Consider the following 13,246-nt stretch of genomic DNA (forward strand, 5'->3'; position numbering starts at 1 on the left):
TTTAGGGACCGTTCGCCACGGTACCACTGCTGGGCAGGGTGGAAATAAAGCCCTTTTCACACAGAGCGCGCAAAGCGCAGACCTCCGCCGACGAACCCATTCATTGTGTATGTGCTACCACGGCGCAAGAGTGCACCGCTCTGCCGCCGAGCTTAGCGGCGCGCGAGGGGGGCGCATGTCGCGGCGTCTGCGCGCCGCCAGCCTGCGCTCGAATTGAAATTCAGAGGACCTGGAGAATGTTTTAGGATAATAATAACATTATATAAGATCATCATATTGCAAAGATAATATATATAAGATAATAACATTAAAGACAAAATTAAATTGCAATACTTTTTCAAAACTTGATGATTTTACCTTTCTGTACATTTTGTATACAAATTCATTAAATAATTTTGCTTGTAAATGTCTATTTGCATCACGTTTATTATGGAAAACACATTATTTGATCAATTTACATTGTGCCCCTAAAGTTCTTTGTGCGCTCCTTACTTTTTCAACTTAGGAGCACATGTGCAAGTTAGCGTCAAGCCCTGGTTAGGGTAAGCTCCACCATTTTATCCAAATATGATCACTTTTGACTTCAAGATCCGAAATAATCCAAGATGGCGATGGCTAACATGCCAAACTTAAGGCTTCAAAACCTGATTACACAAATCAATGGGTAACATCATAGTGCCAATGTTCATTACTTTATACGGTCTATGGTCCATACCAAGGTACAGTATTTATGGTTATGGCCATTTTTTTCATTTACTGTGGATAATTACAATCTCCAGAAGATGAATTCTAATGTTTTAACCTCTTGACCTTTTTTGCTGGCAGCACCTTCAGAGCAATATTTTCACCTAAACATTACAAATGTTATACTAAGTGGACTGCCATTAAAATTTCAGGGCACCCTGAGGATAGATTATTTAGATTTTGTTTCATTACTTTAAGCCATGTTTTTTCTCTTCCTCAGGACAAAACAAAACACATTTTCAGCCTCACTACAGAACCATTCCAGAGCATTTCAGCCAACATGAGCATCACATGTCCACAGTTGTGTTATTTAGTTGAATATGTGTGTATAAAATAACTGTCTACTACTGCAATGCACATGCCCATTAGTGACCTTTTACTATTCTCTCATCACTGCAAATTGCAGGAACTGCCCAGGGATTTATTAAAAGGTCAGTGCTAACCATGACTCACTCCTTTATACTGTCTATGCTAAGTGACCTACCACTCGGCCTTCATTGGTGTGTTCATTGCAGCGGGTGTAGTTGGTCCATGTGCGGTTGCTCTCCGGATGCAGAAACCAATGACCACTCTCTGTGCAAATCTTTGTAACCATCTCTGCAGGTAAAAATGATACAAAGATATGCTGACAAACCACTGGTAGCTTTGTAAACAAGCAAATGTGTTTTTATAACAACATTTCAATCCTGTAGAAAGAATCTTAGAGGATATTTTCTTGGAATATATAATTTGCAGCAAAGTAGGTGGAAAAACTAGGAGCTAAGTCAATAAGAAAGTTCCCTTTAAACACACAACCAGACAATAATACACATGAAACTACTGAGAGCAGTGATAAGAGGGACCAAATCTAATTATAAATCTGCATATCCTGTTGAAGGATGTGCTGCGCTGAAGTGTTGGCTCAGAATCTTCCAGCGATTAAAACTGATTTACCCTTATAAACACATTCAGGCATTTACTAGCAGCACACATGGAAACACAATTAATCTCTAAAAGCTTGTATCATAAATAGAAAGAGCTCTGCCATTGTCAGTTTAAGACACTTCAAGTTATATTCACACATACAGTAAAATTGTTGCTGTCTGTATTTACTTGTGGCTCTGAAGACTTGTGTTTCATGGTCATTTTTTGTGTCTGGTTTAAATATTTTGTCTTTGACTTGAACATAAATGTTCTGACTTGGCCAACTGACTTAATTTAAAGGGGCACACGACAATAGGTTTATGAAGGGGAGTTCTAATAAAAACTGCTTAAAGCCTGCATCCCAAACTTAGGGTGTGGGTTTTGAAAGATGTGGGTTTTACCAAGCAGGTAGGGGTGAATAAAAACTGCTATCAAGTTACATTATGGGAAGTGAAGGATCCACCATTTTTGGAGCTTGACCCAAAGTCAAAGTCAGGATATCTCTGTCTCTGCTGCTTTTATTTTGAAAATTATTTCATCAATCTGTCTTTGTAAGATTCCCCAACTTTATGGAAGTGCAATTGGAAGTGCAATACTAAGTCTCTGGAGATCCACTTTAAAGTTAAACCAAACATTCTTGGTGCAAATGCATCTTTATACCACATTTCCACTACACGGTACGCCTTAGCTCGACTCAACTTGCTTTGCTCTTTTTTGGTTTTCCATTGTATAGTTAAGTTAAGCACCTGGTACCTGGTACTTTTTTTGTACCACCCTGATTGAGGATCCGAGTGAGCTGAGCTAATAGGCTAATAGAGCTGGTTTTAAAACACTGCAGATGACTCACTGGCCAGAAAGAACTGTTACTAGAATCATCACTTTGATGACCAGGGACCTCCTGCACAAACATGCCATTTTTAAACAGCCAAGGTATTGTCAACAGAGGCCACTTTTTTCTTTTTTCTTTTATCCGCACAACCCAGATTTTTTAAAAATGGCAGCCATTAAAAGCAAACCATAGTACAGTTAACGAAGTTAAAACATTCCTAAGTTTGGTTGCAGAGGAATGGAGTTTCACACCGTTTAGCTATGGCAATCAGCTGAGAATCCCATTCCACTGAGGGGGCACTATCCGCACTGGAAAATGAAAAATAGAAAAGGACCTGGTACCCAAGGTGAGTTGAATCGACTCAAACCATGCAATGAAAATGAGAAATTACGGTTACTATAAGCCACAGATTTTTACCTGAAGGATCAAAATCCTGGAAGTAGTCGGGGCAGTGCTGCTCTGAATTAATACCTGCCTTGGTATCATCCCAACACAGCCAGCCATCCCAAGTGCGATTGCACATGGGCTCTACAAACACAGAGAAGGTTTTAGTAGCAAATTTCAAATATATAATTAATATATGTAACGATGAAATATTTATTTATTAATTATTTAGCACAGAGGTTAAAAATTACAAGCACTGAATTTCACGAGCAATTAATTCCAGTTACTGAGCCAAGACAGCTGTGAAGTTCAGAAACATGAAACGTAACAAGTTACCTTGTCTGCTTTGGGTATCATCCTTCATTATTTTTTGATAGCACTCAAACTGTGCTGTAACAATCTTGTTCCTGGTAAGTCCCATGTCGTGGTAGACGTTGGTTGGATGCTGCTGTTGGGTTTCATTTACCTCTAGGCTTGCCTTCACAAAAATCTGCAAGGGAAGGAGAGACAGGGTGAATAAATCTTTTCAGTTCTTGTCTTATCAAGACAGATTTGGCCAAAGAGGTCCTGGCTGATGTCCCACAGAGGATGCGAGGATAAAAACTACAGAGTGGACACAATCAGCAGAGAAACTGTTATTTTGAAGTCTATGGCCACAGAGCTTCATTCCCGAATAAAGGTGTTTGCGTGCAAGCATATGTCTGGACTCAGTCTTGGCTGAGTATTCTGGCTCTGTGGGGATGTGTTAAAGTAAGACAGTCCATTATATCCTACTTAGAACGCCAGGAAAGGGAGTCTAACATACACAAGCTTCCATTAAATCCATTTGCACTCCATGGAAAATATGACATCTATGCAGAAGTACTGCCAACCAGATATGTCCAGCTTATTTATTACACAGCAGATACCAACAGGCAGCTTTTTAATCCTTGAGAAATCCCCAACATAAACCGTAACTGACATAAATAAGTCTAAATAGGTCAAATGAAGTCACAGCTGAACAGTACCCTACAGTTACAGACCCAAACACACAACTGACATAAAATACATCATCTGTAAAATTTCTACAGCCAAGACAGATCTGATTTATTCATATATGTAAACATATTCGGTAAAGTAAATTTGGTGTGTTTTCAGTGTTTGCTTGATTGCATGCAGGCCGTCTTACCTTTGTTAGATTACACAGCAGTATGAGTGCCATCATCCCACTCCGCCCGATGCTATCCATCTTCCTCTTGGCCATGTCAGGGCTGATTGATGATATACCGCTGCTGATCTGGAACAGAGAATAAAAAATCAAGCACTGTCATTAAAGCAAAATAAATCTCCTCACAAAGGCCATTTCACAGCACTCCTTATCTCTGTCAGTGTTGATAAAGTTTTCGCCCAGAGGCTTTAATCTACTGAAATATTGCTTCTGTATTCACCACCACAGTCAACTAAGCTGGAAACAGACCATAAGATAACTGTAGAATAGATTTAAAGGGACAATTCACGCCAAAACCAAAATACATATTTTTCCTCTTACCTGTGGTGCAATTTATCAGACTAGATTGTTTTGGTGTGAGCTGCTGGGTGTTGGAGATATCAGCCGTAGAGATGTCTGCCTTCTTTCCAATATATCGGAACTAAACAGCAATGTCTCTTTCCAGAAATCATGACCTGGTTTCTCAAGATAATCCACAGACCTTGTTGTGGGTAGTTTCATGAAGGAACTATTTTCTGTCTACCAAACTACACCCGCCAGCCTATCACTACGCAGAAGGAAGCGTGCATCTACTGCTAGCTCACCTAGCACCACTGAGCTAGCTAACGCTACAGCTCAGTTGTGGAGGACGGCATTAATGTTTATGTCTTGTGCGGTCATGAAAACAAGCCTCTTGTCCATGAGTAGATGCCATGGATGTATAAAGAGAAGTGGATACAGCATTAGAAACAGGGCCCTGTTCATTCCTATGAGAGGTGCTCAGTGGCGCATGAAACCATGGTATGAAATTACCCGCATCTGTTGTATCAAGGGGTCCATAGAGCAAGCACATAAGAGACTTTGCCTGTCTAGAAGCTGCCTTCCAGTTTAGCGTTCCGCTAACCTGAATAGGGATAATATCTGTTTAATCATGCAGCTCTTCTAGACTTTTAAAATATTATCGGACTGAATGGATCAAATCCCCCATGGAGAAATTAGTCATTTTGCGGTGTTAATGACGCTAAAAAAATGAATCAACTGATTTACATCTGGCTGTTTCGCAATGAAGGTTTATGGGAAAAACTCTTTCTGGGCCCCATGGCATCACATCACAGACCTGGATGCTGTAATTCCCCATTTGGCCACCATGTAAAATTGGCTTCAAAGCCTGGCGCTGTTTTTAGGAGCTTGGTAGATGCATGCTTTCTTCAATACAGTGAAACAATTGGTAGGTATAGTTTGGTAGAAAGTAAATAGTTCCAACATGAAACTGCTCACTACAAGGTCTGTGGGTAATCTCAAGTAACTGGGTCATGATTTCTGGAAAGAGACATTGCTGTTGAATTTTTCAAATGAATTTTCTTGGTGCTTTGAGCACCACAAGCTGAGTGCCATCTAGTTCCATTATACTGGTGAGAAGGCAGACGTATCTCCAACGCTCTGCAACTCACACCAAAACAATCTAGACTGGTAAATAGCACTACAGATGAGAGGGGAAATATGTAGTTTTGATTTTGGGGTGAACTGTCTCCTTAACAGCCCACACACAATGACTTATTTACAGTAGACAGATTTTCCAATTTGCTGTTTTTGGGCAGGACTTTATTTTTTTTTATAAACTGTGATGTAAATGGTTCAGATTCTAGTTGTAAAACTCAAGCATGTTCTAAATAATCTTAATATGAACAACCAGCAGCAACTGGATCAGCAAGTTGATAACCCTCAAACACAACAAACTGTATGCTTTTATCACCATCATTAGCAGCTGTTCCAGAGTAGCGACAACATGGATCTGACTTATCCATCGTAATCTCGACTCCACAATCGAAATGCACGCATGACTACTCCTTTACAGGCAACATTGCATGCTATCACTGATTGCATACTACAGTTAAGTCAGTTTTAGAGTTAAATGTGCCCACAATGGTAGTATTCTTGGCTTAGTGATCAAAGAACACAGCTGACACAATAAGCAGATGGCACCAGCCCAACAAAACCCCATCGATCTCCCAAAGTTCCTGTTCCCTGACAAAAGTCATGTAAGCACAGCTGAGATTTAAAGCCCTGTGCTCTCACTGCCGCTGTGTGTTTTGTGAGCCACATCTCCTTTGCACTCCATCATAAATTCTCAAATGTGACAGCAGTTTTAAATTGGTTAGTGGGTGTGTTACACATTTCATTTGTAAAGGTGATGCTGGTGTCTCATCAAAGCAGGATCCCAGAAAGTTGTTTGCGGCAAAGCTAGAGGCCACTGGGATTTCATGTCACGGCTGCTGCATAGCAGATGAGACAAAATTCAAATGGAGACATATCCCCCCAGGTTGTACAAATCTGCTTTGCAAAACGGTGGGTGTACTAATGCTCGGGTAGCTTTAGATAGTTTAAGCCTGCCTGCTACAGCTAATGTTCAACTATCAAAGAGTTACAGGTCTGTAACTGCTCCAGATCTTTTTGTTCAGACTCTGGGGGCTCTGTGTGCCACATATAGTGAAGCATGTTCTCCTTCTGGTTTGTGTTTAAAGCCCATAGAGGTGGCTTTCTGTGCAGGTGTTTGGAAACATGTCTTAAAAATGTATTTTCTGCATTTCTGAGCATTTCCCAGCACAAACCAGGAGTTCCATAGTGGCTCTCCAGGTAACCAGAAACAGGATGTTAGCATTGTTACAACGTCTGATAGAAATCACAGTAAGTGGCAGCACTGCTTTCAGTGTGAAACTATGTAACAACATTTTTTTTCTTCTAGCCGATGAGGAACAACAAGAGTCAGGAAGGATATGGGAGAGAGTGAGACAACCTGAACCCAGGATGACATATATGTAGGTGCATGGCCTTCAGGAGTGGATTACATCTCATTCAGAAGCAAAATTTAATAATGTCTTTCATACCCCCAAAGGAACTAGGTCATCACTTGTATGTGCAACATCTCAAGTCTAATTAAATTTGGTGGAGTGGAACAGCTAAACAAACTCTGTAACAGGAAATGAGTAAAATGCATTCAAGAGACGAGCATTCGCAAAAAAGGGGCCTTTAACTTTAAGCATGCAAATATTCATATATCGCAAGTTTGAGGGTAACAGTAGAAAATGTCCAAAGAGTCCTGCCTTTCAGCTCAGAATGCAGTAGGTTAGTCCTAAGTACAAATACATTTAACTTATCAAAACCTGTATTGACACAGTTTGTTAGCAGTGAAGTTTTGCCTGTATAAACAATGGACACCTAATGAGTATTTGCACTATAGACAACAACCTCTGACATCTAGCACACGTCTAGAGTCAGGTGTATTTGTCTGATGTAATAATTTTATATAAATGAACTTAGTTTTTTGTGTAACTTCGATGTTTAAAAAGGGTTAGTTCTGATTCACCAAAGTCACACAATAACACAAGCAAACTAACCGATTGAGGCAGTGGTAGACCAGCAACTCCCATGTTCTGTGAGGTGAAATGACTGTTATTGTCAAGAGTCTGGTGGCTTTGAAGACAGCATGAATGGATATAACAGCTTCAGTTCCCCTTTGGAAAGGGTTGTCTTGTGGATAAGGTAAAGTGGTGAAAATATTCTAAATATATAATTCACTTGCACGGATACTGATTTTTTAGCTGGCTAAAATAAGTTTTGCTGCTGCCCCTGTCCACAGCAGTACATTGCTTAGCATCCATGGCGGTACTCCCTCTGCTTCTCCAAACTGGAGGCATGTCAACAGGCATCTACTGAGAGTAATACACTGACTATAGATAAGTACCACATACAACCCAACTTCCAAAAAAATTGAGCTATTCCTTTAACTCATGCAGGCAAACAGCGGGGGTTTCATACATGCTAACATATAGGCTATTCGGAGATTCGGAGTCGTTGCAAAGCAAATACAGCGACATATTAAAGTGGTACCACGAGCATTATTCACCGCTGGAGAAAGCCAAGGCAGTGGGGGAAGCCGTATCCACACAAGAAGGATGAACTCTCAAAAGGGATGTAGAGCTAGACATAAGGTTTCTGCCCCACATGTTGTGATTAAAAAGACCCTGTTATAGTTTTAAAAGTCTAAAACTCAACCCCAGAGTTTTTCAAATGCATTTTCAAAAGTCTCCATTTTAAGGGTTCCAAAGTGCTGAAGAAGTGTGGATGCTTGGCATAAATGTAGCAATGGTTATATCTTTAAAACAAAAAAGTATGAGTGTGGATGTAGCCTAGGAGCTAACTTAATGTTGTCTGTGTCAGTGTTGGAGCTGCTACTACTTGCCATTTTTCAAAAAAAAAAAAAAATGTAATACTGAAAATGTCCATATCTATCATGACATTGTGATAATGTGCTTTCTATCCCACTGATATACGCCTATCCTTGATTATTGTAAACCTGTGAAACAGATATTTGGTTAAGAGCTGTTTTACATTGAAAATACACAACAAAACTGTCTATATAACTTACCTAGTAGTAAGTAGTTTAAATATAACTACATATATCTTTAATGCTACAAATTATAGAAACAATGCAGCAAAAGGCAGCTTCAACTTTGCTAAAGCCTTGGTTAGTCATTGCCTGGTTGCCAAAACAAACACTTTCAGTACAGTCTTTCAACACACTGACTAAAAGGCAAAGCAGGGGGGCTGTCAGACAGTACATCACTGAGAGATTTGACCCAGTTGATTCTTACAAGTCTCCCTGCAGCTCTGTCACCAGAGGGACTGGCCCAATGCCTCCTCAAGTCTGCTCAGAGTTAAAACTGCATTACCCTGGGGAGGGAAAGGGGGGAGGAGGAGGAGGAGCTTACTGAAAGTGGGATTGTAAAACATTATGGTGATGTGCAAATTAGAAACAGCCAGGAAAAGATCAGCTGCACTGTCACACATGCATGCATGCAAACACAAAAATGCACATGCACGCACAGACAGATACACACCCGGCGCTCAGCTTTGCCAAGTCCCCCAGCTGTTTCTTGGCAAAGGCTGTTTTTCATACATTAGCAGACCGATACAGAGGATATATATTGTCAGATGGCAACACTGAACAGACGTTGCAGTTTTCTTTCCCAATCTGCTTGAATGTTGCTTCTATCTAGTCATGATTTGATTCTCATCCCATTTTTGTTTTTTTAGTGGTCATACACATTTAACTAATCCTAAAGGTGGTAGCGAAGAAAAAAACCCTTTCCCCTCCCATCGAAATGGAATCCATTTGTCATGGTGGAAATTTCCAGCATAACATAAATACCTTGTGTATGATGGAACCAAAAAAAGAAGCATGTTTTGAACAGTACGTGCTATCGATAGCTGCAACCCCCAAAACACATGCTGTAGCTTCATAGTGATTAGCGCTGGTAGAGCCAACGTACATGGGAGAGTATGATCAACTCCACATCAGCTGTTTTTGAATGATAAAACTTTGGGAAGTGAATTGATCACATTTGTTGGTCCTTATTCAAACCAAATGACATCGGGTATTACAAAGAAAATATGGTTTCAATCCTATGTGTCCTAAACCAACCTTGTCTCCTACTGTCCTAAAGTATGATACGCCTTATAATAACTATTAACAATTTATGTTCATTGGCAACAGTTCCAGTATTGGCAAACAGAGGAGTTCCTCAACATTACCTCAACCATACTGTACTTGGGTAGTCTCACATAACCTTAATGTTGTCTTTACTTTAAAGCTGTATTTAAATGTTTTTGGCCACTAGGGGGCAGCAGGACTGAGGAGGCGAGGACACTATCTATCACTATCTATTTTAAACCAGGCTGTAAACATGTTAATTTCTGCTGTAAAATTGGGCATTTTAACATGGGGGTCTATGGGGATTGACTAGCTTTTGGAGCCAGCCTCAAGTGGCCATTCAAGGAACTGCAGTTTTTCCCACTTCTATGTTGACTTCATTTTTCAGCCCTTAAAGGTGCCACTTGGTCTAGTGCTGCTTCAATCAGTAAGTGTTTAAGTAAAGCGCAGAAAGTATTCCAAATAAAGCATACTCTTAAACTGATATTTTTCTTTTGTTTAGGTGGGACTGCAGCCCCGTCCACAGCAGTGTATTCTTTAGCTTCCATGCTGGTAGATTTGGTTTATCAAAGATGGTAGCACAGCACATAAAATAAGCACAGCAGAAACCTCAGATAGGTTGGTGCAAAACATGTAACTAAATATCTTTGGGCTAAATATTACAGTTATGGCTGAACATGACAGCAGAAATAAATATTTATGCCAATTTAACATATTTCTGCAACTGAAATCAAATTGCTTGTTGGTAGCACGTCATGGTGATTTTGTCTATAATCTAATATTAAAATTGTTATTGATGATTGATGATTGATTGATTATCTAAACAGATGCCCGTGGCAGCATTGTCATTGTCTTTGATATGTTCCTTATGACCATTTTGCATGTTTCAATATAATATGCTATTTGAGGGTTTTAATATATTTTAAGGATTTGAGGTGTCAGGCTATGCCAAAGACAAAAAACAGTTTTGCTACTGAAAAACTTAAAGAAAAAAAAAAGCCCCCCAAAAAACATCCTTGGCATGTGTAGGTTCATATGGTCTAGAACAGCAGCTAAAATTGTCACTTCAGCAATGCTTTAGAAAAAAAACCCAGAGACAAACTTAAAAAGTAAGCATGTTTCTGCTCAAATACACGACCAATAAGAAGTTATCGGTATCCTTTCCTGTTGGCAGCTTCTTAAAAGCATTGCTGAAATCCAGAGAGCGAAAACCTCTGACGCTTTGTTCTGGCTGGTTGCAGAACAGTATCAAAGTATTTGGGAACAAGGCTTCTATGACTGCAAATTAGTTTTGAGGTTGTCTGAATTCAAAGACTATTTGAATATCTCAGCTTGAATATACGTCAAAACTCATCAGTTTTGTATTAGCTGAAGCACACAAGTCATGGTCACCAACATGTCACCCATAACTGTTTTCTACCTCTACACAGACGTTGGCATGCATCAGTAGCAATGTGTTGGAGTCCATTTCAAGCAAAGAATGAAGAGATAAATGAATGACGGCCCACAAAAACACTCACAATAAGTTAAAAAAAAATCACATACTTCATGAATATTCTTTGCTAATTTCAGCTCAAAGCTTAGAGAACAACCTCTCCAGAGGCACAACACTTGATTATTGATCTGTTTGGGTCAACTTCATCCAACCACAAACCAGTGCAAACTGTGGGTGGTCCACTATTATCTGTAGTACCTCAGAGTGTTTCACAGAAGTGGTTAGTCATGTACACTTTGTACAAGAGCTGACATCACCTATTACATCCGCCAGCACGCAGAAAGATACCTGGAAAAACAGTCTATGCATAACAGCTGTTGTCTTCCCGGCCAGTGCCAGAGCTCAGCCTGTACTTATCTACTCCCACTGTCCCCGCAGAGATGTTGTTCTCTGCTGTAAACATCCTTCTGCCCTCACAGGATGTTTGGCGCCTGATGCTCAAAGTTCCTCTCGGTGGCATTCGGATGTCCATTAGGCTGGTGTAGGCTTGTAACATCATTACTGCCCTTTTCTATACCAGGATACAGGCTTAACTAGAGAGGGAAGTGGCCAGGAGAACTGATTCAGTCCTTAGATGCAGAGGCACGCACAATCAATATGAGAATATGCCCCATGTCTCTGTTATTACTGCTCATGTTGTAGTTTAACTTCTCACCAGTGCTACCAAGATATATTCCTGCACATTTACTGCATGGCTAATAAAATGACTCTGACTCTTGAAGGAGTTTGACAAGTAATTTAATGGCCCATAAATCTCCAATAGTCTGTTTAATGTGGTATTTTTTCAGTGCAAATGCTGAGCAACAAACCATCCCAACTAATACTGCATGCTTTCTGATGCATCACGCAGCATCTGTTAAGAAGGCAAAAAATAAACACTGTACTGCTGCACTGTATTGTTTGCTTTATCCTGTTATCAGTAGTTGAAAGTAACACACAAAACTGGTCACTGGGGTAAGTATCTCGTGCTTGCTGTACAAACAAGAAAATACCCAGCACGGGAAATAGCGCAGTTGTGCTGTCTGGATCAGATCTTCAACGACCTGCACAGTTCCTTTTATGGAAGCAATTACAGGATAGAGCAGACTGCATCTTCAAAAGAATTCATATCTACATAGATCCCATTATTAAAATTCCAATGATGTTTTCAGTTTTTTCATTATGGTGTCAGATCAGAAATGCTTTCTAACCATACCTCTGAGATGTCTTCTTGACATGATTAATTCACGAGCACAACTGGCTAGTCCTCTCAATTTTAGCGTCACCAAAGACAGCAACAATAGTAGTAGTAGTTTACTGAAAGGGCAGTGTTACTGCCCCCTACAGAAAGACACAGCCTACTGCACCTACACACTGAAAATACCAACAGTGGATCCACTATTAACTTTTTTCCCCCTCATTCCAACTTGCAATAAAAAAAGACCCTTTAACAGGTGATATTGTAGATATGGATGTACAGGTTGCACAATAAATGACTGGCTTGGGTAGTATACCTTTCTGATATTTCGGAGGGGTATTCTATATGTGAGGGTATTTGTGTTAACAGCACACAAACAATTATACCATGATCCTGGCTTAGGCTACTACATGTAAATAAACATAAATTGCAGTAAAGTAGGGCTGCCCCCTGAAGGGAAGAGATTCTTATCATCCGTCGGAGACCCCTCGACTGAGATTGCTTCAAGTAGATGTCGATGGGATGTTTTGGTCCCCAGATTTTGCTGCAGAGTGATCGCCATTGACTTTCACACTACTCTTTGGTACAGAGAGCTGTGGACACGCAGGCAGGCAGCCTGAAACGCGAAAGAAAAAAGAAAAACGCACTTACCTCATGTGATCGTATGATTCAATGTCCAAAGGCGCAGACAATGCTCCCCAAGAGTCACATATATTTAGAAAGGGCTCATTTTCTCCACTATAATTGTCGAATTCCGTGACCAATAGCCTAAGCGGGGCTTCCATGATTTAATTCCAGCATTTTCCCGCATGGTTTAATGTTGCATATAAGATATAGCCCATGTGACGCGCATATCCAAATACTATAATGTAGGTTATTCTAGGTTGTAATTGGCTATCGATTTTATGTGAATGAATGGAGAAGTTGCTGATGCCTTCGTAAAGTTGACAGAGTCTGTCCCATTCTGCAAGTTGGTCACTCGACCACTAAACACGCATACAGACCTATGCACTGGAAACAGGCCATCAATTAATTCA

At 40.1% G+C, this 13,246-nt stretch overlaps 1 protein-coding gene across 1 annotated transcript in view; it reads right to left on the bottom strand.

Moving 5' to 3' along the window:
• The window catches only part of calcrla (calcitonin receptor-like a), a 44,845-nt gene that overhangs the window by 14,147 nt on the left and 17,452 nt on the right, over positions 1–13,246 (bottom strand). The window contains exons 2-5 of the mRNA XM_050049601.1: positions 4,029–4,136; positions 3,197–3,350; positions 2,894–3,004; positions 1,229–1,341 (exon numbers count right to left, since the gene is read on the bottom strand). Coding sequence (XP_049905558.1) covers positions 1,229–1,341; positions 2,894–3,004; positions 3,197–3,350; positions 4,029–4,103 — 453 coding nt within the window. The 5' untranslated portion in view covers positions 4,104–4,136. The remainder of the gene's footprint in view (positions 1–1,228; positions 1,342–2,893; positions 3,005–3,196; positions 3,351–4,028; positions 4,137–13,246) is intronic.

The sequence above is a fragment of the Epinephelus moara genome, chromosome 7, assembly GCF_006386435.1.
Source record: "Epinephelus moara isolate mb chromosome 7, YSFRI_EMoa_1.0, whole genome shotgun sequence".
NCBI classification, from domain to species: Eukaryota; Metazoa; Chordata; class Actinopteri; order Perciformes; family Serranidae; genus Epinephelus; species Epinephelus moara.